Raw genomic sequence first — 25,193 nt, 5'->3', positions numbered from 1 at the left:
GTCTTTTTGCGTTAACCATCACAGTCTGAGAATGTGCTGGGGGCAGCCCGCAAGTGTCGCCACTCTTCCGGCGCCAACATAGCATGCCCACAGCTCCTAAATTGTACGTCTTTGGAATGTGGGAGCACCCAGAAGAAACCCATGCAGACACAGGGAGAATGTACAAACTCCTTATAGACAGCAGCGGGAATTGAACCCTGGTCACTGGTGCTGTAATAGCGTTACGCTAACCACTACACTACCGTGCCGGCTAATTTGGGGGTTTCATTCCACAGATGCCCTGAGTTAGTGTTACTCTAAGTAGCTCCCCTTCTGTCTTCATAGCACTGAGGGTGACTTGCTTCCACTCCAGTTTTGTGGTTCTGCAGGTCAACATTGGGCTGCGGAATCTTCCAGAGGTGGGGTGGTTGGTGAGGTGGTGCATTTCTTTGGCAACACACAAAAACCTGGAGGACCTCAGCGGTCAGGCAGCATCTACGGAGCAAAAAGGACAGTCAACGTTTTGGGTTGAGTTCCTTTGTTTGGACTGAAAGATAGAGGGGAGATAGCCAGTATAAGAAGGTGGAGGGAAGGGGTGGGGCAAGAGCTGAGTGTGAGCGAAGAGCAGGAAAGCAGCAGAAATCACAGAATGGGAGCAATGACAGAGGGTCTCACAGAACTCCCATCGAGAGGAGGAGGAAAACTTCAAAGTGGGCATACTTTGAAGACACTTTGCAGTGGAGTAGCAAAATGGAGACACAAGGAAACACAAGAAAGCAGGTGGGAAGAGAAATAAATATTATAGTGTAGCGACTCACCGCACCGGCATCGAACCGGCTGCCGACATCACGATGTCGTCAGAGGCCCCGATCCAAGATGGCGCGGGGCCCTCCTTCTTCCCCAGCGTTGGGCTGGGAAAGCCCACGCGCGGGAAGGTCAGGTGACATGCGCGTGACGTCAGCGCGGGAACTGTAGCACGGGAATTGCTCAGCTATTAAAGGCGCACCGCGCCCCAGTCGGCATTAGACCTTCGATTTCGAAACCAGCAACTCTGTGTCTTGATTTGGTAGTGTGTAGCTAGCCACTACATTGGTGACCCCGACAGGCCCAAACGTTTTTGGACCCACAATGTCTGCACAGCAAGAGGTACAGACAGTAGCCCTTAAACTGCCCACCTTCTGGACCCTCCGGCCCAGTGTCTGGTTTGACCAGGCCGAGGCCCAGTTCCAGGTTCGCCAGATCACCAGGGACGACACCAAGTACTATTACATGGTGGGCGCCCTCGACCAAGACACGGCCACCCAGGTTGAGGATTTCATCCAGGAGCCCCCGGAGGAGGAGAAGTACGATAAGTTCAAGACTCTCCTCCTCGAGACCTTCGGCCTTTCCCGACGTGAGCGAGCCTCGATGGGTTGGGCGACAGGCCCCCCTCCGCACTCATGAATGAGATGTTGGCCCTGGCAGACGGGCATAAGACCTGCCTGCTGTTTGAGCAGATCTTCCTGGAGCAGTTACCTGACGGCATCCATCTGCTTCTGGCAGATGCCGATTTCAGCGAACCCCAGAAGGTGGCCGCCCGAGCGGATGTCCTTTGGCGGGCGAAGGAGAGTGGGGCGTCTGTCAAGCGCGTTGCCACGCCATGTACCCAGCGGCCCAGACCCGGCGATCGAACGCCCCCCACCTGCCACCAGGTCTGAGGCACCGACCGACCAATGGTGTTTCTACCACTGGCGGTGGGGTGCTGACGCCCGCAGATGCCAGCCACCATGCTGGTTTCCGGAAAACGCCAGGGCCAGCCGGATAGCCTTTTGCATGTGTGGGACAGGCATTCTGGACGTCGGTTCCTAGTGGACACCAGAGCCGAAGTCAGCGTTGTGCCTCCCAATGGCCGTGAGACTCGCAACTGTACACCAGGACCCACCCTCAGAGCCACCAACGGCAGCGCCATTCGGACCTTTGGCACCCGGTTGGTACACCTCCGGTTCAGCACCTGCGACTTTACTTGGAGGTTCATCCTGGCTGCCGTCGCGCAACCACTCCTTGGGGCTGACTTCCTTCGAGCCAACAGTCTGCTGGTTGACCTGTGGGGTAAGCGTTTGGTACATGCCAGGACCTTCCAAACGTTCTCATTGGGTGAGGCCAAGCTGCCGACCCCACACCTCGACTCCGTCACAACATCAACCAACGAGTTTGCCAGGGTCCTGGCAGAGTTCCCGTCCATACTAACGCCCCAGTTCTCCACCACCTTGCCCAAGCATGGCGTCCAGCACCACATCCCCACCCAGGGCCCTCCCCTCCACGCCCGCGCCCGGCGGCTACCCCCAGACCAGCTCCACCTCGCAAAGGAGGAATTCAGAAAAATGGAGGAACTGGGGATCATCTGCAGGTTGGACAGCCCATGGGCCTCTCCTCTACACATGGTCCCCAAGGCAGCCGGAGGCTGGCGGCCCTGTGGCGATTACCGACGCCTCAAGGACATCACTACCCTGGACCGGTACCCTGTGCCGCACATTCAGGACTTTACTGCCAGCCTACATGGGCGGTCCATTTTTTCCAAGGTCGACCTCGTCCGCGGGTATCACCAGATCCCGGTGCATTCCGCCGACATTCTGAAGACGGCGCTGATCACACCTTTCGGCCTCTTTGAATTCGTCCGGATGCCCTTTGGTCTCAAGAACGCTGCTCAGTCCTTCCAACGACTCATGGACGCGGTCGGGCGCGACCTTGACTTCGCCTTCATATAGCTCGACTACATCTTGATCGCCAGCAACAGCCGTCAGGAACATTTCACGCACATCAGCCAACTCTTTTCTCGCCTGGGGGATTTCGGCCTGACCATCAACCCAGCCAAATGCCAATTCAGGCTGGAGACAATCGATTTCCTGGGTCATCGGATTGACAAACACAGCGCCTCGCCCCTGCCTGCAAAGGTCGACGCCATCTGCCATTTCGCCAGACCCACCTCCATCAAGGGCCTGCATCATGCGCCCGTTGTTTTCTCTCCTGTCGGGCGGAAGCAAGGACATTGTTTGGTCGGAAGAGGCTCACACCGCGTTCGTCGAAACCAGGCAGGCCTTGGCGGACGCGGTCGTGTTGGTGCATCCTCGCATGGACGTCCCGACTGCCCTCACGGTCGACGCCTCCAGCACAGCAGTCAGAGGCATGCTAGAACAGCTTATTGAAGGGCGTTGGCAACCGCTGGCATTCTTCAGCAGGCACCTTCGACCACCAGAGCTCAAATATAGCGCCTTCGACCGCGAGCTGTTGACGTTGTGCCTGGCCATCAGACACTTCCGTTACTTCTTGGAGGGCAGGCCGTTTACAGCTTTCACCTACCACAAGCCATTGACCTTCGCCTTCCACAAGGTCTCAGACCCCTGGTCAGTGCGGCAACAGCGGCACTTGTCATACATCTCGGAGTTCACCACTGACATCCGCCATCTGTCGGGGAAAGAGAACGTGGTCACGGATGCACTGTCACGGCCCACCATCCAAGTTTTATCCCAGGGGGTGGATTTCGGCGCCTTAGCGGAGGCACAGCGAACGGACATGGAGATGCCCAGCTATCGCACCGCAGTCTTGGGCCTGCAACTGCAAGACCTACTGGTAGGCCCCGGTGAGCGCACCATACTCTGCGATATCTCCACAGGTAGACCCCGCCCCATCGTGCCAGCTGCCTGGCGCAGATGGGTGTTTGATGCCATCCACGGCCTTGCACACCCATCCATCCGGACTACTGTCCGGATGGTATCCGACAAGTTCGGCTGGCATGGCCTGCGTAAACAGGTTTCCAAATGGGCCCGGTCCTGCACTCACTGCCAGACCTCGAAAGTACAGCAGCATGTCAAGGCCTCCTTGCAGAATTTTCAGCCTACCTGCCGGAGGTTTGACCATATCCATGTCGACCTGGTCGGCCCCCTCCCAGTCTCCCGAGGAGTGCGGAACCTCCTCACGATTGTCGACCGTTTTACCCGCTGGCCTGAAGCCATTCCCCTCGCAGATACCTCCGCCCAGTCCTGCACACGGGCCCTTTTGTCAACTTGGGTGGCCCATTTTGGTGTCCCAGCACATATCACTTCCGACAGGGGAGCTCAATTCACCTCCGGCCTGTAGTCTGCTGTCGCCGACTTGTGGGGTTCCCGGATCCACCTCACCACCGCCTATCACCCGCAATCCAATGGGCTGGTGGAGAGGTTCCATCACCACCTGAAGTCGGCACTCATGGCCCACCTTAAGGGGCCCAACTGGGTAGACGAATTCCCCGGGTCCTGCTAGGGATACGCACTGCGCCGGAAGAGGACCTGCATGCCTCGTCCACGGAGATGGTCTACGGAACGCTCTTAGTCGTCCCGGGTGAGTTCCTACCAGCCCCTCGGGGGACAGAGGAAGGACCTACCGCAGCGTTCGACTGGCTGCGTGAGCAGCTTTGAAGCCTGGTCCCAATTCCCACCTCGCGGCACGGACAGGTCCCGGCCCATATGCCAACTTCCCTCCAAGACTAAGTTTGTCTTCATCAGGAGGGGTGTGCCCCGATCACCGCTGCAACAGCCGTACGAAGGACCGTTCCGGGTCGTCAGGAACAATGGATCTACGTTCGTGCTGGATATTGGGGGGGGCGTGAGGAGGTGTTTATGGTTGACCGGCTGAAGCTGGCTCATTTAGACTCAGACCAGCCCATGGTGGTACAGCGAGCGCGGCGCAGGGGCAGGCCACCCAAGTCATAGTTTCTTTAATTCTGGTTTTCGCGACGGTATTGCTGGTTCTGGAGGGGGTTATGTAGAGACTCACCGCACTGGCATTGAACCAGTTCCCGACATTGCGACGTCGTTGGAGGCCCCGATCCAAGATGGCGTGGGGCCCTCCTTCTTCCCCAGCATTGGGCTGGGAAAGCCCGCACGCGGGAAGGTCAGGTGACATGCGCGTGACGTCAGCGCGGGAACTGTAGCGCGGGAATTGCTCAGCTATTAAAGGCGCACCGCGCCCCGGTCGGCATTAGACCTTCGATTTCGAAACCAGCGACTCTGTGTCTTGATTTGGTAGTGTGTAGCTAGCCGCTACAACAGGTCCAATGCCCTTTGTCAGTCCTTCATCTTCAACTGTAACATTAACTCTGTTCCAGCATTTTCAAGTTTTGGTAACCGTCAAGTAGCTGAGCTAACAGTTAAAAACTGTATCAATGTCATGAGGATCAATACACCCTGATCTAGACATGTCATCAGGAGGGTGGACAGTTGCTGATAAAAACTGAAAAAATGGTGTGGCTTATAGTAGCTTTTGCATCTTCTGCAGCAAATCTGGAAATGGTAATAAGATCATGGGACATGGAGTAGAGTGAATCACATAGTGGAAGCTGAATCAAACTTCACAGCTGATGCTACTAAAGGCAGATTTAAGTGGGAAAAGAAGGGGGCCAAAGAGTTAAATTACCAGACTAGTAATCCAGAGGCCTGGATTTGCAATCCATATATGCAAATTCAAATACCACAATGGTAGCTGTGTTTTTTTTGTTTAAAAAGTAAAAATAATTAATCTTAGTAACAGCAACCACAAATTTACCATATTAATTCACAAGTGTCCTTCAGGCAAGAAAATCAGGCATCATTACCTGGTTTAGTATACAGATCCCACTATATGTGACTCCAGACGCACAACAATGTGATTGACTCTTAACTGGCCTCTGAAATGGTCAAGCAATCCATTCAGCCGCACCACTACCATTATGTTACAGCTGAGAAAGAATATAATTGGACAGACCATTTGGCATTGACCAAGGCACCAAATTCAGATGCGACAAAGTGTCTCCCAGTCCTTTGAATTTGCTTGGTTACAAAGATCTGACATAGTCATCCTCGCAGAATCAGACCTGCCCTGCAATGTGCCAGACACCTCCATTGCAATTTCTAGGTATATCCTACCTCACTGGTAGGACAAACCTACTTGGTCTTTGGAGTTCTCAACACCACCTCAGAGCATCAGATTAGCTAAGTTAAGGAGACCTCCACCTGATCACTGCCTCCTGTCCTCCCTCGGCTGATAAATCAGTGCTCCTCTGTATTGAACAACACCTGGAAGAAGTAAGGGCACAGAATCCACTCTTGGTGGGGGACTTCTCTGTCACTAGGAGTAGCTAAGTATCACCATTGCTTATCTTAACTTCTCAAGGAATGGCAACTTGATTGGATTTGTGGCAGGTACTGAGTGAACCATATAAGGAATAAACTTACTTGACCTTGTGTTTCCCCTTTGGCAGATATGTCAGTCCATGACAGCATTGGAAGGGGTGACCACAGCACAGTCCTTGTGGGGGTAAGGTTCCTTCTTCACACTGAGGATACCTGTTATTGTTAAAACTGAAATGTTGGAAGCATTCAGCATGTCAGGCAGCATATGTGGGAAGAGAAACAGAGTAAACATTTTACCAATGCCCATTGTCAGCTCTTCATCTTCAACCTGTAATGTTAACTCCATTCCAGCATCTTCAGGTTTTATTTCAGATTTCCAACATCTGCATTTTTAAAAATTTTCATAGCCACTGTTGTGTGGCGTGTTGCGCTACAATCCCGCTAAATGAGATAGACTCAAAGTAGAAATAGCAGCTCAAAGCTGCATATTTACAAAGTGCTGTGGACCATCAACAGCAGCAGTAGTGTGAACCACCAAAACATGTAGCTTTATGGCTAGACATACCCCTCTTCCATTACCATCTAGCCTGGGCATCAACTCTGGTTCAATAAGGAATGCAGAAATGCATTCTGGATTATTACACAGGCATACCTAAAAATGAGGCATCAACCTGATGAAGCTGCAAAGCAGGAATAAATGTAGCCAAACAACGAAAACAACATGTAGTAGAGAAAACTAAGTGACCCCAGAACTAAAGGGTCAGGTCAAAGCTCTGCAGTCCTGCCACCTGGTCATGAACCATTGTGCACAATTAAACAGCTAACAGGAGGCAGCTCCAAGAACATGCCCATTTCCACTGTTAGCAGGGCCCAGCATATGAGTGCTAAAGACAAGGCTGAATCATTCATGATCATGTTCAGCCATGATCCATCTTGACTTGCTCCTGAGATCCCCACCATCAGAGAAACCAGTCATCAGCCAATTCAATTCAGTCCACATGATATCTAGAAAAAGCTCAAGAACCAGTTGTGCCACTGGGCAACAGGTCCAGCACTGGGATCCACCCCACTAATAATGGACAGTTATGTCCTGTTCACAAAAAGCAGAACAAATTGAATTTGCTAACTCTTGTCCAATTAATCTGTTCCTAATTATAAGCAATGTAAAAGTGTTGTTGAAACAGAGATGAGCATCAAGGCAGCAGTTGAGTGAGTGTGGTATCAAGGAACCATGGTAAACCGAAGACAATGGGCATTAAAGAGAAAACACTTCAAAAGTTGTAGTTCACACAAAGGAAGATGGATGTGTTCGAAGGAGGTTCATCATTCCCAACCCAGGGGCATCACTACAGGACAATGTCCCAGGCCCAAACATCTTCAGCAGCATCATAAATATTTGCAAGGCACAAGTTTCCAATTTGCATAGATGAGTGCAGCTCTGACAACTCCCAAAGAACCTTCATCCCCAGCCATGATGAAGCAACCCACTTGATTGGCACCTCATCCACCACTCTGAACATTCATTCCCTCCATCACCAGCACATAGTGACTGGAGTGTATACCACCTGCAATACACACTGCAGTTTCTCACCTAAGTTATTTGGCAGGACCTCTCAAACCTGCAATATATGCCACTAATTGTATAAACCACAATTTAAAAGTATAATCTGCATTGCAAAGCACTGTGAACTTACTTGGCAAAAGCTTGCTGGGATACTTGATAAAAGTTAAAGTTTCAGAAGACCAGGACAATGCTGGTTGTTCAAGCTGTACCAGGCAGTTCATTTTTCACATAAGAATGTTAAATGCTTTGTTACCTCAAGAATTGGGATATAAGGGAAAGGGAGGACTCCACAGATGTCTGATCCGTGTGGGTCTTGTGGTGTTACTAAAAAGAACAAAGACTTCCTGTCCTGGCCTATGTGCAGAGTGCTGAGAGCAACGTGGGGCATGAGTGGTCATCTATTCACTGGCAATACTAATGTATGGTCAATCATAATCTTTGTCTCAATTGTGTATATAACAAAAAGAAAAAAACACAGTATTTTGTGATAATCTCAGGGACTCCTTCATCAGAGATTCTGCTTTGTATGTTCATTTTGATCAAATTAATACCTGCTATATCTATACCTCTGGACGCTGAGTGATGAATGAGCCACAGATGTTACTTATGTCTTCAATAGAGTCAGAGTCATAAAATCATACAGCAATACAGCATGGATACAGGCCATTCTGTCCAACGAGTCTATGCCAACCACATTGTCCACCCAGCTAGTCCCAATTTTCTGCGTTCGACCCATATCCCTCCAGGCCCCTTCCCTCCATGTACCTATCCACGTGCTTCTTAAATGATACCATTGTACCTGCCTCAACTACTTTCTCTGGTAGCTCATTCCATATACTCACCTGCCTCTATGCCTCTCATAATTTTAAACACTTCGATAAGGTTGCCCCTCATTCTCCTACGTTTCAAGGAATAAAGACCCAGCCTGGCCAACCTCTCCCCATAATTCAGGCCCTCTAGTCCTGGCAACATCCTTGTAAATCTTTTCTGCAGTCTCTCCAGTTTAACCACGTCTTTCCTTTAACGTGGTGACCAAAACTGTACACAGCACTCCAAGTACGGCCTAACGACTTGTCCAACTGCAACATAATGTCCCAACGCCTATACTCAATGCCCTGACTGACGAATGCCAGTGTGCTAAATGCCTTTTTCACTACCCTGTCTACCCATGACTCCGCTTTCAACAAACTATCCGCTTGTACTACGAGGTCCCTCTGTCCCATTACACCCCCTAGTGCCCTACCATTCATAGTACAAGTCCTACGCTGGTTTGACTTTCCAAAATGCATCACCTCACACTTACTTATATTGAAATCCATTTGCCACTCCTCAGCCCACTTCCCTAACTGATCAAGATCCCCCTAAAATCTACAATAGCCTTCTTCACTATCAACGACACCTCCTAATTTCGTGTCATCTGCAAACCTGCTGATCAAGCCTTGTGCATTCACATCCAAATCATTCACATAAATAATGAATAACAAGGGTCCCGACACTGACTCCTGCGGCACACCACTAGTCACCAGTCTCCATTCCGAGAAACAACCTTCAACCACCACCCTCTGCTTCCTAACTCCGAGCCAATTTTGAATCCACCGAACTAGCTCTCCCTGGATTCCATGGGACTTAACCTTCCAGACCAGCCTATATGCAGGACCTTGTCAAAGGCCTTGCTAAAGTCCAAATAGACAACATTAACTGCCCTACCCTCATCTACCTTTTTTGGTTACCTCTTCAAAAAACTCTAAAAGGTTCATCAAGCATGACTTCCCAGACACAAAGCCATGCTGAATCCTCCTAATCAGGCTCTGTCTATCCAAATGCTGCTAGGTCCTGTCCCTCAGAATTCCCTCCAGTATCTTCCTCATCACTAACGTCAGGCTGACTGGCCTGTAGTTCTCTGGCTTCCCCTTGCTACCCTTCTTAAACAAAGGAACAACAGTAGCCACCTTCCAGTCTTTGGGAACTTCACCAGTGGCTGATGATGAAACAAATATCTCCACAAGGGCCTCACAATTTCTTCTCTAGTCTCCCATAAAGTCTGAGGATGTACTCGGTCAGGCCCTAGGGATTTATCCACCTAAATGCACTGCAAAGCTGCAAATACCTCCTTCCTGGTAATATGAATGTCCTCCAAAACATCTCCATTTATTTCCATTATCTCTTGAGCAACTATGATTTTCTCCTCAATAAACACCAAGGAAAAATCCTACCCATCTTCTGTGGCTCAAGACATAGGTGGTCCTGCTGATCTCCAAGGGAACCTACTCTCTCCCTAGCCACCCTTTTACTCTTACTATAGCTATAGAACTTCTTGGGATTTTCCTTAACCTTACCTGTCAGATCCATCTCATACCCTCTCTTTGCCCTCCTGATTTCCCTCGTGTATTCTTAATCTTTTTATAGTCATCAAGGTATTCACTGATCCCTGACCTCCTAAACTCAATGTACGCTTCCTTGTTTTTCTTGACCAGAGCCTCAATATCCCTTATCAGCCAAGGTTCCCCCTTCACCCTAACAGGAACATACTGCCACTGGACTCTTGATATTTCACTCTTAAAAGCCTCCCACCTGCCATTTTGTTCCCTTCCCTTCAAACAAGCTCTCCCAATCAACCTCTGCTAGATCCTAATTCCCTCAAAATTAGCCCTGCCCCAGTTTAGGGCCCTAACCTGTGGACCCATCCTATTCTTTTCCATCATGATCTTAAAACTAAAAGAATTATGGTTGCTAGAGCAAAGGTGCTCCTTGACTTCCACCTCAGTTATTTGCCATGCCTCGTTCCCCAAGAGGAGGACCAGTATTGCACCCCCCCCCCCCCCACCACCCCCACCGAGTAGGTCCCTCTATATATTGACTCAGGAAACTTTCCTGGACACATTACATAAATAAACACTGTGTGGCCCAGTCAATACTGAGGGGAATTAAAGTCTCTCACTAGTACAACTCTGTTATTCTTACAACTACGAGTAATTTCTCTACACACCTGCTCCTTAAGTTCCCACCCATTCTCTATTTTCTCCCATGTGTGTGTCGTTACAGGCCCTGTACGCCACTTACACTGGTGACTTCTTGCCTTTATTATTTGTTTCCAACCATTTCCTGGCTTCCTGGATTTAAGTCATCCCTTTCTCTATTGTGCTAAGACCATCATCAATTAACAGAGCCACTCTTCCTCCATTTCCCTTTCTTTCTGTCCTTCATAAATGCTATGCATCTTCAATATTCAGATACCAATCCATATCATCCTACAGCCTGTCACTCTATGACACTCGGATCATAATTAGTTATTTCTATTTGCATTCTCAGCTCATCTGTTTGTTTTGAATACTGTGTGCATTCAGACACAGAGCTTTTAGCTTTGTCCTTTTATCATCTTTATAACCTGTACACTTAGGCCAGAGGTTACAAAATTTAATCTTTGTCTTGTATTCTCTGTCCCTTCCTATCATAGTATATCATTTCCCACATTCACATCTTTCTCTCTAGCTTTCTCTCTACTGTGATACTCTACGTATTTGCTACTTTGATCCTAGCTTCTACTACTTAGTTTAAAACCATCTCGTTATATGATTCACTGAAACTATAACTGGTCCCAGCACAGTTCAGGTGTAGACTGTCCCAACAAAACAACTTCCACTTTCTCCAGTACAGATGCCAGTACGCCGCAGACTGAAAGCCACTCCTACCACACTAGTAGTCAGACCAAGCATCCATTCTTATCCAATACTGTATATTTGACAAGCAGCCTGACAATTTGAGGCCAAGAGGAGTGGTGAGATAAATTTGAACCTGTGATAGCGGTTTTATCTAAATGCATTTAGAATAAAATTAATAAATAAATTGTTTCAGAAACTTAAACATGGTGTAAATAACATCTCCTCAAAAAGCTGGAATTTAAGCAACACAAGCTGAATTTTAATCATTTCGTTCAGAAAAACCTTGGCCGCAGTTCCCTTCAGACATCTGAAGCGATCATGAGAACGCTCATATTTTCCAAACAGTGATCCTTCCAAGCTGCTGAAAGATACTGAGCCTGCCTGCTGGATAGCATGCAAATTAATCTGTACCTTTTAGTGCTTCACCCCTTGGTGATTATGCCAATAAAGAATTGTATGGGAAAATCTTAAAGCATTCCTATTTCCAGATTCAGGCTCATTAAAACAACACATTCTTTTCCACAAAAAAGTAATGGTAAGTATTTTTACTTCTTTGTCTGTTTAAAATCACAATAATAGACTGAAGAATTACTCAAACAAAGGTTTGTCTTTGAATCATCCCTTTACTTTTAACTTTTTAAATATTAAGTACAAAGCTACAGTAAAATTAACCTAGTGGTCAAATAATCTTTTGGCTAAAAGATTATATATTTAGAGATCAATTGGTTTAATCTGTACAAGCCAATTTGTGGTGCTAAGAAATAACCTGTAAAGAAAGTTTATAGAAAGAAGGGATTGCAGCAATATTAGAACTGTTGAAGTGATACAAAATACTTAGCCTTCATTCATCCCAATGTGGAATAGCACTGTTGCTCACTAGTTTGAAAATGTACTAAAATAAAAACTCATTTATTTTTATATATTTGACCATAGAATATGCCTAGAACATGCACACCTCTCTTTATCCCCCCCAGGGAAAGTGAATCAGAAACCAGCGGGCAAAGATTTAAGGTGAGAGGGGAAAGATTTAAAAGGGACCTGAGGGAGAAATCCTTCATGCAGAAGGTGGTGCTTATATGGAATGAGCTGCCAGAGGTAGTGATTGAGGCAGGTACAATAACTACGTTAAAAGATGCTACATTGTCCTAAAAATTTAGGGCCAAACGCGGGCAAATGGGACTAGTTTAGATGGACATCTTGGTCTGCATAGATAAGTTGGTCCAACAGGCCCGTTTCCATGCTGTATTACTCTATGACTCTTTAATCTTTATATGCCAAAATTAGCTTATACCATAGACTGCCTTCAGTACTAGCTTTAATGTTACTAGAAGATATAATTTTAATCTCTCTCCAGGTTTTGCTACACAAACAGAAAAATCTTATTCTGGGGACCATTCTCATCCTTTAGAATATTTTGGAATGTAGCAGGTTGAATCAATATTTTACAATATGATCATTATTTCACAGCACAAACTCAACACTCGTAAATAATAAATTTGTGAAAGTTACAAATCTAGTTAATAATCTACAAAATTACATGTTTTTGGAGGGTTCACTCTCAAAAACAGGCACCTTTCAATAGTTATTATCATTGAAAGCAATGTAAATTTCCTCTTTTAAATCAGTGTGATCCACAACAGGTTTCCACACTGAACTGCCAGCATTTATCCACACAAGTGTCAGGATGTTTGGGGCTTCTGTGCAAATGTAGAAGTGCCGAACTTGCTGGCCAAACCCTGCTGGCAATTTTGGATTTCTTGTAGAGTCCAGTGGCAGAGCCCAAACTTGCTGGAATTTCCCAACTATAATGGTTATCTTCTACAATTTCTTGTGGTAAGTTTACCTGCATGAGATATCCTGATACAAAATGGCAAGGACCTGGCTTTGCTGGTTGTCAAACTGGGGTCAAAACTCTGAATATTTCTGAATGCTTCATTGACACTCAAGATCATTCAAAACAGAAAAAGAATCTCAAAATAAATGAACAAGATACTTCTGAAACACTTTTAAATAATTAAAAAGATTCCAAAGAAATAATTATTTCATACTTACTCTTGCTTCTTGCAATAGAATTTATTTTCATATTAGAATTCAAAGTAGTGAGATGACTTATACACATTTCAGACGTTTTAGTAGGGTTCTATGACTGAAGCAGGACATCTTTAATCTTGCACTCATCGCCATTTCTATTGCACCCCAGTTCTCTGCTTTAAAAATAAATATTTTATTAACCATGGCTTTTGTACGGTAGTAATTAAACTGTATCCCAATTGCCACTGTTCTTCTCCCCAATTTGGAAACACATTATTCTTCATATGAAAATATATCACTTCACCATTTTTAAAATCAAAGTTCAATTGCCAATTAAACTTCCATTTTGCAAGTTTATTAATAAAGGAAGAAAACACAAGACAACATTAACTCAACCTACATAATGTGTTATCTATCTGCGTTATTGGTTAACAGAAAAGGACAAAATTTCACAACTCAGAATGTGGAACTCACTGATGTAGGAGTAAATGTAAATAGCTTAGATGCTTTTTAACAAAACTATACAAGCTCATGAAAGGAAAGGTATATAAAAGGTATGCTAAGTTGAGGTAGATGGAATAGGAGAATAACTAGATTCAATAGACAGCATTCTGCACCTCTGACATAACTGACTACCTGATCCATTGTCAATTGACAAGTGTTAGGAGCTACTGCTGTATAGTCCTGCTCTACCTGTCTTTGTTTAAATGGACTTCCCCTAATATTATTACAAAGGGCACATTCCAAGTATTATCATGAACAGGGACTTGGCTGATCACAACAGATAAATTGTACTACATTGATATGAATCCCACTGTGTAGGGAAAGACTGAAATTGTGTGCGTATTAAGGGTGGGGGTGCAGGGAGAATGCCATGTTTAGTACATGGAAAGGAACTAAACATGTTACAAGCATGGGTTTAAATAAAAGGAACTTTCAGTCCTAATTCTTAGCACTAGAGGGAAGGAGGTGTGATAAATCATGGGAAATTATTGCCTGGGCAGCTTTATAACATGAGGTACTGATGGGGGCTTGTGAGTGAGTCTGTTCCACCCCAATGAGCTGCAGTAGTGCTAGTTCAAACAGTCAAAAGGTAACTTTGGTCATGTTGACCAAGAAGGAAATTAAATCATGCACTGATTTCCAGAAATCTGTTACTGAGTCAACAGGACATGCATGTTTCAGAGCATCTGATCTAACATACTGACAGTATTTACTCAATATTTAGTATCACCCATGTTTTAATATGCCCAGTATGCCTTACATTTGTTCAGATTATTTTCTACTAACTTTTTTATTTGCCTACTGAAAGCAAACGACAAGACCTTTGTAGTGGTGTATTAAAAAAATGTTAAGGAAAATAAACATTTTATGAAGTCTCTCCTATTCCATTGAAGAATACAAATAATCAGCTATTGAAGGATCACACACAAGCCTCTCAACTTAAACGATATTTTAATGGACAACTTCAGTTTTCTGCTGCAGGTGAAAAACAACATTTTTCCCCCACAAAATGTACTCTTTTATACAAATCTGCATTATAAAAATGTGAACAAATCATGCCTTTAAGGCCATACTGGCAGAATCCATTATTAAAAGTTTATGATGCCAGGAAAACACATTTTAAAAAAAGATTTACAAGTGAATTATTGTAACAAAATATTCAGGTTAATAATCTTGTTGTAGAAAGTCTGATATTCAAAATCAAAATTTCTTTCCCTCCCCAAACACCATCAATAATATTCCCTTTTAATTTTTTTTTTTTACACACATTAATTGTGTACTTTTTAAATTCTTAAACATCTGTAAATTACTTAGAATTTAGTTCTATGGGCAATTATTCGTTTTTAATCATTACATGCATGATTATAACCACATATGGAAGCAGACATAAGTTAAAGCAAAAGTACCATGCAAGGCCAGAAACAACCTGTATAATCACAGTAAGTAGTTAATGACTATAATGATGCAAATCTATATAAATTTAGATTTCACTGCTTTCCAAGAAGACGTTTACTTGCACCTACAAATACATGAACTTCATTCCTGGCCTTGCATAAGAAAGTAAAAAATTTGTGATAAATAATAAATCAACTGTAATCTTCTACAGCCATGTCCACTTGCGACAGACACTAACTCACTGGAAAAAAAAATGCAAGTATTACTGATGGCAACACTTACCATTTATAGAACTATACATATCATAATTCTTCCGTACAGCTATATGAAATTAAGACCAACAAAGTACACAAGTCAGTCGATGGTATAAACATATTTATACAAAAAGGAATGGGCACTGAATCAGTCTTCAAGATTTTCTGGGACACCAGATCAAATCAGTGCCTAGCCTATCTCCAGGAGCAGGCCTTATCAAAGCTGGTTTAAATAGGTATAAAGCAGATACTAAATGATTCAAAGTCAGAACCAAGCGCCAAAACAAAAAATACAGCGAGACAGAAGCAAATATAGATGGCTGAATACATGAATGAAAGTTGAACAATTAAACCCCATTTTGCAAGGTTAGTAACAGTTATCTGGTCCATGAAAATATTTTAACAAATCAACAAACTTCTGCTTAAACAATTACAGTTGAATGAAAAGAAATGTTAACAGGAATACAAAAAAATTACATGCACAAGTTTAATTGCAAAAATTGTAAAGCAAATATTTGACAGGAAATATAGGAGCAGAATTTTGTCTTCAGACATAGAGTTGCACCCGTCAATCTATATGTAAAATTTCCCCTTGGTGAATATCCTCCAACATTTCAGATCCTAGGAAGTTATTCCAATAACGAAACAAAGCTGCAGATGTCAAATTTGTAAGAAAATTATCACAATTAAATGTTAAATATCAATGGAGATGTATTCCATGTGTAAATAAAACGTGGAATAAAATCAACCTCCTTCCAATAAGGCTGAATCAATAGCATCAATAAATGTCTCTGCATCATTGCAGCAGCTTATCCATGTCTTTGGATCCACATTTTTTTTTAAAAACAAAATGCTTTTTTTAATCATTTGGGTACGTTAAAGAAAACAGTATGATGTAGAATTCTAAATTTCAATTGTCATCCACTCTAAGAGGAGAGAAACTGATTTTAAGAAAGAAAAACAGCAACATCTTAGAATAATCAACATGATTACCATCAGATACAACTTTCCCAAGATGGTGATGGAAAGAAAAATTAGAAGGAATTTTTGTAAAGGAGTTCTCTATAAATTAATAGAAGTCTGCAGATTAAGATTGAACAATTAAACTTTTTAAAAAGTAGTGCCACTGAAAAGTTTTATTTTTGAATTATACCAAACAAGTAATTTGTTTACAACAAGGATCATTCTTAAAGCATTTTCAGGAAAACATTGGTAAGCTGCTGCACATTGGTTAAGTCCCAATATTCAATGATAGAACCGAACAGTTACTTTGCACATGGCTCCTTTGTCCAGTTAAAATGACAGACTTAAATCTGCATTACAGGTAACAAACTGCAAACTAAAAGTTGTGTTTTAATTTCCATACAGAATTTTCTAAGTTTTTAATATGGGTTCGAATTTGAAATAAACTGATAAGTATGGAATCTGGACCGCTGCATGTTATATTATCAATATTCATCCATGTTATTTGCCACAGCTGACATTGTTGGACTGGAATCCTGGGAAGTGGTGGTTATGGCGACTATCCTGGGAGAGACGAGAACCTCTGCCACAGATGCCTCCATGTCCGGTGAGATATTCCCAACAGTTTGAACAACGGTAGCACCCTTCTTGTTCTGATGGGTTTTGACATGTTTTGAAAGATGATCACTCCGCATAAACCGCTTTGAACACTCTGGGCAGGAAAACTTCTTTTCACCTGCAAGACAGACAATCAGAATACATAAATTAATTGAGAAAATATTAAGATCTATTATCTCACATGGGGGCTGGGGAGCTGGAGGGGTTGGTGGCAGTTGAGTTGGGGAAGCATTCATATTTCAATGATACAGATTTGCTCACATTTCACTCTTGAGATCAAGGGGAGCATTTGGGATTCAATTTTCACTTTGAAATTTTCCACTAGGAATCATTGTCCTTTGTAAAGCGCAGCACACGGGCTTTGAGCTCCAGTTGAAGCATGCAGCTAGTATATCTTCTTTTAGGTAAGGAGACCAAAACTGTACACTGTATCACAGTTAAGAGGCAAAGAAGGAAGTACTGGAGGATACTTAGTATCTATATGGAAATTATTTTGTATTATACAAACATCAAATTGCACAACTTGAAGTACAGATACTCTATATTTTCATCATACCAGAAGTACTAAGCAGCGTATTGACTTGTATGTAGCTACTTCCACAAATATGTCTGTTTGGCCCACCTTCAGGAGGGATTTAAAATGTTCAAAAGATGCAATGTTCTGGTTTAAATGCCAAGAATAGGATTGTCATGGCCCTCTGTTTATTCAATCATACAGTGAATTTCAGGTAATGAGAGTTCTCCTTAGAAAGGATTACTGGAGTGACCGATGATAAGTTGTATCTTGCATGTGCAGTGGATACAACATTCAATTCCCAGACTCTGCAAAAATAAATTATATTTTTTTTAAAAAGTGATCCTCAGTTCTGTACTCTTCCACAAGAGGAAACATCTACCCTGTCAAGAACCCTCCAGATTTTTAAAATCAAGCCCCCTCACACTTTTCTAAGCGGTTTGCATAACGCTATTACAGCGCCAGTGACCCAGGTTCAATTCCCACCGCTATCTGTAAGGAGTTTGTACGTTCTACCTGTGTCTGCGTGGGTTTCCTCCCACATTCCAAAAGACATACAGGTTAGGAGTTGTGGCCATGCTATGTTGGCGCCGGAAGAGTGGCGACACTTGCAGGCTGCGCCCATCACATTCTCAGTAATGCAAAAAGACTGTGTGTTTCGATGTACCAGTGACTAATAAATAAATATATCTATATATCTAGCCTGTCCAACCTTTCATCATAAGATAACCGGCCTATTCCAGGTATTATCCCAGTAAATCTTCTAAACTGTTTCCTCACACATTAACATCATTCCTTAAATAAGGAGATCAACATTGTGAACAGTATTCTAGATGTGATCTCAACATTGCTCTATATAACTGAAGTACAACCTCCCGACTTGTGTTCAATTCCCTTAGCAATAAAAAAAATACAGAAAATCTGCTGAAGAGTCTTTGATCTGAAATGCTAACCATTTTTCTTTCCACAGATGCTACCTAACCTGCTGAATGGTGCCAGCATTTTCTGTTGTTTAATACCATTCTGTTAGTTTCCCTATTTGCTGGATCTGTATACAAGACTTCTGCAAATCGTGCACGAGGACATCCAGATCCTTCTGCAATCTCTCACTATTTAGGTAAGATGCTTTTTCATTGTACCTGCCAAAATGGACAGTTTCACATTTACACACAAATTGCCAGTTCTTTGCCCACTCATGCCCTTTATCCCCATGTAGCATAACATATTTTCTTACCCATCTTTGTGTCTTGAACAAATTTAGCAAACAGGCCTCGAATTGTCTTCATCCAAGTCGTCAACAGAACTTTCTCGTTTCATTACAGTATAGGAGGGTATTTGGCCTATCAAGTCTACATCAGTTCTCAGAGAAGCCCATCAATTTCATCCCTCCCACACACTTCCCTGTAAACTATTCTCTCTCACTTGCCCATCAACTCCACCTTGATTTTCCTACAACTCACCCATACTCAGGGTTATTTACAGTAACCAGTTAACCCTCCAACCAGCAAGTCTTTGGGATGCAAGAGGAATTCAGAGGACTCAGCAAAACCCACAGAATCACAGGGGAATATGCAAACTCCATTTCTGACCTTGGCTGCTGTCTGTATTAAGTTGGGTCACTGGAGCGGAGAGGCAGCAGCACTACCTGATGTGCCACTATGCTGTGTAGAGGCCCCAGCATCTGCCATTCATTATATTGTACCAACCAGAAAAGACCCACCTATGCCTGGTCTCAGTTTCTTCTTTCCATGCCAATATGTTACCTTCTACTATGCTTTTATCTTCTGATCTTTTGATGCAGCATCTTATCAAATCCCCTCTGGAAATCTGTATTGCATCATATTTCCACCAGTTTCACTCTATTCATAGCATTTGCTACTTCAAAAAAAAACTCAAAAATCACTGACTTGTCTGATTATCTTGAATGTTTTTTTGAAGTGCTATTTGTGGTCACTGATGTAGGTAGTCACGTTTAGTAACAAGAACATGATCCGATGTGTAACATTCTACTGTACCTTAGCCTTTTGTATTCATCTTTGAAAATAATAACTGTAAAATTTAGGAACCAAGTGAACAAGCTGTTAGAATTCCCTTGAATGGAGTTGTCAAAATGAGAGTACTCAACACCTCAGCTGTGGCACCGATCTTTTCAACAGCCAAGTATTGTACACCTGCCTGGCTGCTTGCATTCATTCCAAATGCGTTGATGTCAAGCTAAATTCAGCAACTTGTTTTATCACTGGAACCTTAAATCTGCACCAAATGTGATCATTGCTGACCACATAATTTTTTTCCAATATTTGCTGCAACAAAGCTATACAGAGAGATTGTGAACATGAACAGCCTCCCAGGAAACTCTGTGGAGATATAAATTCCTTTGTAGTGCAGCAGTTTGGAGAAAAACATGGAATGAAACTTCTACATGGAATGAATATCTAAATCTCTGATCTAACAGTAAAAAGACTTCTGGTTTTAGCCTATTGTGTAAAATATGGAAGGATCTAAATAGGATCTGTGCAGGGCATTAACCCTGCAGTCACGATCAAAAGTAGCCTATTAGAGGTTCTGCAGAAAGTGGCAGGTCAAACAATGGACCACATATCAACAGTCTGCTTTTTTTTTCCTCCAAAGCATTTCTGAGATGCACTTAGTCCAACCTCAGGTTGGATTTACAACTGTTGTGCCAGGTCAGCCAGACAAAAGAGACTTTATTTCAAAATGTCTTCATTCATAAGAGCACTTGCAAGGCAAATGGAGGGTGTGAAATCTAAATTTTGTGTGTTCTGTTCTGAAATTTGTCACAAGGGCCATCTTTAGATTTTAAGGTGTTCCTTTATAACCTGTGTGCCCAGAACATAATTCTGTAGTTGACAGCTAGTTTAGAATTGTATAGTTCCAGATTAGCACAAATATATTACACCACATTGATGGGCGCCCCATATAACCAGTTCTTACAAACAGGATGCCCAAAATTAAGGAATCTACGCATTTCCAACCATACATTCTATTCAGCTTTCTAAACTTTACATGCTCTTAATGAGGCATGTGCTATTCAATTAATGGATTATGTTACAGGCAATTAAATAAATAGTGATCAATTCACGTTAAATGTTAAATTCACCAACTCCACAAAAGAGGAAAACAGCCATAGTCCTGCTCAAATAATCTGCTGTCACTTATTAGCTGGCATTTGACATATGAATCAGTCATCGAGTTATACAGCACGAGAACAGTGCCCTTCGGCCCAACTTGTCTATGCCGACCAAATTGTCTACTTTAGGTTTAGTGGGATATGGGCCATTTGCCTCATGTCCCTCTAAACCTTTCCTATCCATGTACCTGTCTAAATGTCTCTTAAATGTTGTAATTGTACCCTCTTCTACAATTTCCTCTATCAGCTCATTCCATATACGCACCATCCTCTGTATGAAAAAGTTGTCCCTTGGGTCCTTCTTAAATCTTTCCCTTCTCACCTTAAACCCAAGCCCTCTAATTTTAGACTCCCCTGCCCTGGGAAAAAGTCAGTGACCATTCACTTTATCTATGCCCCTCATGATTTTATAGACCTCTACAAGGTCATCCCTCAGCCTCCTATGCTTCAGAGAAAAATGTCCCAAACTATCCAGCCTCTCCTTTTAACTCAAACCCTCCAGTCCCAGTAACATCCTCATGAATCTTTCCTGCACTCTTTCCGGCTCAATGGCACACTTCCTATAACTGGCAACCAGAACTGCACACAATACACCGAGTGTGGTCTCATCAGTGACTTGTACAGTTGTAACATGACGTCCCGATTCCTGTACTCAATTGCCTGACCGATGAAGGCAGGCATGGCCTGACCGATGAAGGCAGGCATGCCAAACGCCTTCTTCACCACTCTGTCTACCTATGTCTCCAGTATCAGGGAAATATGTACCTGTACCCCTGTCTTTCAATTCTATAACACTTCCCAGGACCCTACCATTTACTGTGCAAGTCCTATCCTAGATTAACTTCCCAAAATGCACCACTTTGCACTTGTCCGAGTTAAATTCCATCTGCCATTCTTTAGCCCACTTCCCCAGCTGATTTAGATCCCATTATAATTTTAGATTACTCTCTTCATTGTCCACTATACCACCAATTTAATAACCATGCCAACTACATTCTCATCCAAGGGATATGGGGAAAAGGCCGGAAATTGGGGCTAGATAGGAAATAGTTTAGTTTAGCTCATGGAGCAGACCCAATGGGCTGAATGGCCTACTTCTGCTCCTTTATCTTGTGATCTTGTGAAAACTTTTCTGGACCTATTTAATAAATTCCATTCCATCCAAGCCCTTTGCACTATGGCAGTTCCAGTGAATATAAGGGAAGTTGAAATCACCTACTATTAAAACCCTATTATTCTTACAGCTGTGTGATCACCCTACACATTTGCTCCTCTAATTCCTGCATAATATTATGGTGGGGGGGGGGGTGCGAGGCGATAATACAACCCCAAAGTGATCATCCCCTTCTTTATTCCAAGTTCCACCCACGTAGCCTCACTGGATGGTCTCGCTTCCCCCCCGCCCCATCCCCCAAGAATATCCTCTCCAAGTATTGCCCTGATGCTCTCTCTAATCAAAAAATGCAACTCCTCCTCCTCCCTATCACGCCTGCAGTATCTGTACCCCAGAACATTGAAATGCTGGTCCTGCCCCTTCCGCAACCATGTTTCTGTTATGACTATAATATCCCAGTCCCATGTACTAATCCATGCCCCAACTTCCTCTGCTTTGTCTGTTAGCCTTCTGGCATTAAAATAAATGCAGCTTAGTCTATCACATCTTCCTTGCTCCCTGTCCTATCTACTGAACTTGCTCGCTTTAACACTTTGCGTCTGCCTCAACTTTCCCATCTGCCTCAGTACTTGAATTAGTTTTAAATGGCAAAATGAAACCAAAGAGAATCAACTTAGGATTTCAAATGTAGTAGGGCATAAAATACTCAGTTGACATTTAACTAATAATTGTTTTAATTGGTCAGGTTGCAGCATGCATTATAGCCATTAGTTTTCTAGCAAGATGCAGTAAATAGTCTTTGCTTCAGAAGTCTTTTACTAGATGTTCTATTTAAATTTAACTTTTGTTAAAGTATTATTGTTTACACATGTCTGATTATGTCTTCTATGCTGCTGGCAACAGTGGTGGAGGCAGATATGGTAGGGTCTTTTAAGAGACTTTTGGATAGGTACATGGAGCTGAGAAAAATAGAGGGCTATGGGTAAGCCTAGTAATTTCTAAGGTAGGGACATGTTTGGCACAGCTTTGTGGGCTGACAGGCCTGAATTGTGCTGGAGATTTTCTATGATTACTGAATAATGTACAAAGACCATAATCATGTAAAGATTGAATCCACTTCCCAGCCTGACTGACTTCCATTTGTTTCTTTATTGTTGTTGAGTGGATCCAGCTCCCAAGGAGGTTTTTGGGCCTTGTCAGATTATACTTTACTACCATATGGTAACATTTCACTTAGTTGCTATAGAATTGTCAACATCTCAAACTGGCAACCAGCTGATGCCAATGAAAATATTACTGCATTTAGTATACAGTGCCCTGAAAAAAACATTAATAATTTACCAAGCTTTTACCTATCAGATGCAACTAAGTGCTGAATTTGGGCAATCTGCCACAGGCATTCTTGAACTTGATTTGAGCCTTTGTAACTTTGTTTACAACACCAAGTTACAAATATATCTCAGATCAAAATGCAACTCAAACCTCTGCTGATTGACTCATTTGAAGGAAGTCAAAACAAATACCACAATGAAACAAGAAATAAAATGAACTAAATTTTGCTCTGCTAGGTCATCTAATCCCAACTGCCATTAATTAGACTTGCCCCTGCGGGTTTAGGTTGGTCAAATGTTTTCAATGGCAAGTTGTTGACAGTGAAAGCTGTTAACATCATAAAGAAGAGGGCAACTTGGATGTTAGGGAACTGCCCTTTTCCTGAACTAATCATGCTGAAGGACTGGAAAATTAACACAAGGGGCGAGGAAAAGAAATTGCACCAGGTTAATTCAAGGTTAAATCAGTTACAACTAAGTTGGATTTGAATGAGTAGAGAAACAAAGTGAACAAAAAAAGTAATTTTTTTGTATTTTAAATGTAAGTTTCCTCTAACCACAACTGAGGCACCATGTGGAATAGACAAATAAGGAATGAGACACTATGATAACAAATTAACTTTCAGGCTGACTGAATGCAAACATTTATCTACTTAAATGACAATGGGCAATACTTATCTAAACTTGCCGTAAAGTTCTTTCCTGATCAAAATTTTAAGTCATTGAAGCATTTTGATAGTGTCATGAAAATGGCATCTTGTTGACAGTGGAACTGCACAATCCAATCAGAAATTTGTAGATGTTTGAGTTTAATCAGGTATATGTCCCTCACCCAGTTCCTGTGCTATTTGTTCATAAATAAGTAACTGCCATTAACCTCACCATCATTCTGACATGAAAATCTGGGCCAAATATCACTATGAAGGTTAAAAATTAGTTTATATTTTGAAGCTGCCTGAAGATTAGGAGACAACCACTTGAACAAAATTGGACAGAATGTTTGAAGTTCACCTAAAATGCGCTTCAGTTCACAATCCAGAAGTAGTGACCCTCCCTCCAGCCAAGCTGTTCTCATACAGTCGTAACACTTACCACATGGGATAGGCCCTTCGGCCCACCGAGAAATTGTGCATCATCAGCTAATGTCACTATGTTCAATTCCATTCATGGCTCCACAAAATTACAAGTATTAGAGATGTCACACAAATACCAAGCAGTGATCAATGAGAGTTTAACTTCCTATTCTTGACATGCAATGGCAAACTTCTAGGAGTTACCACTGGTGAGAAACTTAACTGGAAGAGCCATATAACGCTGTGGCCACAGGAGTAGGTCAAAAGCTGTTCTCATAAATAAGGTAGGGCAGGTAACAGAACTGAAAAAGTCATCAATATATTGGGGAAAAAAGAGATCAGAATTGGACTGGAACAGGGTGGTTTTGGATATCCGAAGAGAATACGGGAACTGATCCATGCTTTGTTACTTCTATATTTAAAAATCCCATACAATTCACAACTCCCTTGGTCTGCTTTTCTATCCTCGTCCGCTTGCAACACCTATCCTTTTGCCTCATCCCTTCCCACCATCCAAACAGTCCTTTTAAGTAAAGCAGCGATTGATTTATACTTCCTCCAATCTACTACATTGCATTCAGTGTGCACAACGTAGCCTCCTTTACACTGCAGAAACTAAACATTGATCAAGTGACAGCTTAGCAGAGCACCTGTGCTCTGTCACAGTGGCGACTCAGTCATTTTAATTCTTCATTGCACCCTCATTCTAACTGGCCTCCTGCACCTGTGACAATGGTTTAAACACAAGCTTGAGGAATAGCACCTCAACTTCCATCTGGACACATTCTTGACTCAAAAGCAAATTCAACAATTGCAGGTAGCTTGCCTTCTCCACTTGTATCTGAACTGGCCAGTTCTGCATATCCATCTATTATATTGACTCAGGTTTTGCTTTCTCCACTAACACTGCCTGATCTGCTG

The 25,193-nt window shown here is 43.1% G+C and overlaps 2 protein-coding genes across 4 annotated transcripts in view; both read right to left on the bottom strand.

Annotated features, from left to right (window-relative positions):
- The window catches only part of LOC127570973 (dynein axonemal heavy chain 11-like), a 395,392-nt gene extending 390,596 nt beyond the window's left edge, over positions 1-4,796 (bottom strand). The window contains exon 1 of the mRNA XM_052016942.1: positions 4,768-4,796. Within this exon, the coding sequence (XP_051872902.1) occupies positions 4,768-4,796 (29 nt within the window). The remainder of the gene's footprint in view (positions 1-4,767) is intronic.
- A 10,007-nt stretch (positions 4,797-14,803) lies between these two features.
- sp4 (sp4 transcription factor) overlaps positions 14,804-25,193 on the bottom strand; it is a 73,349-nt gene continuing 62,959 nt past the window's right edge. For all 3 annotated transcript variants that reach the window (XM_052015403.1, XM_052015404.1, XM_052015406.1), the window contains exon 6: positions 14,804-17,207. In XM_052015403.1, the coding sequence (XP_051871363.1) occupies positions 16,957-17,207 (251 nt within the window). In that variant the 3' untranslated portion in view covers positions 14,804-16,956. The remainder of the gene's footprint in view (positions 17,208-25,193) is intronic.

This window comes from Pristis pectinata, chromosome 5 (assembly GCF_009764475.1).
Source record: "Pristis pectinata isolate sPriPec2 chromosome 5, sPriPec2.1.pri, whole genome shotgun sequence".
In the NCBI taxonomy this organism is placed as follows: Eukaryota; Metazoa; Chordata; class Chondrichthyes; order Rhinopristiformes; family Pristidae; genus Pristis; species Pristis pectinata.
This window is presented reverse-complemented; position numbering and strand designations above follow the sequence as displayed.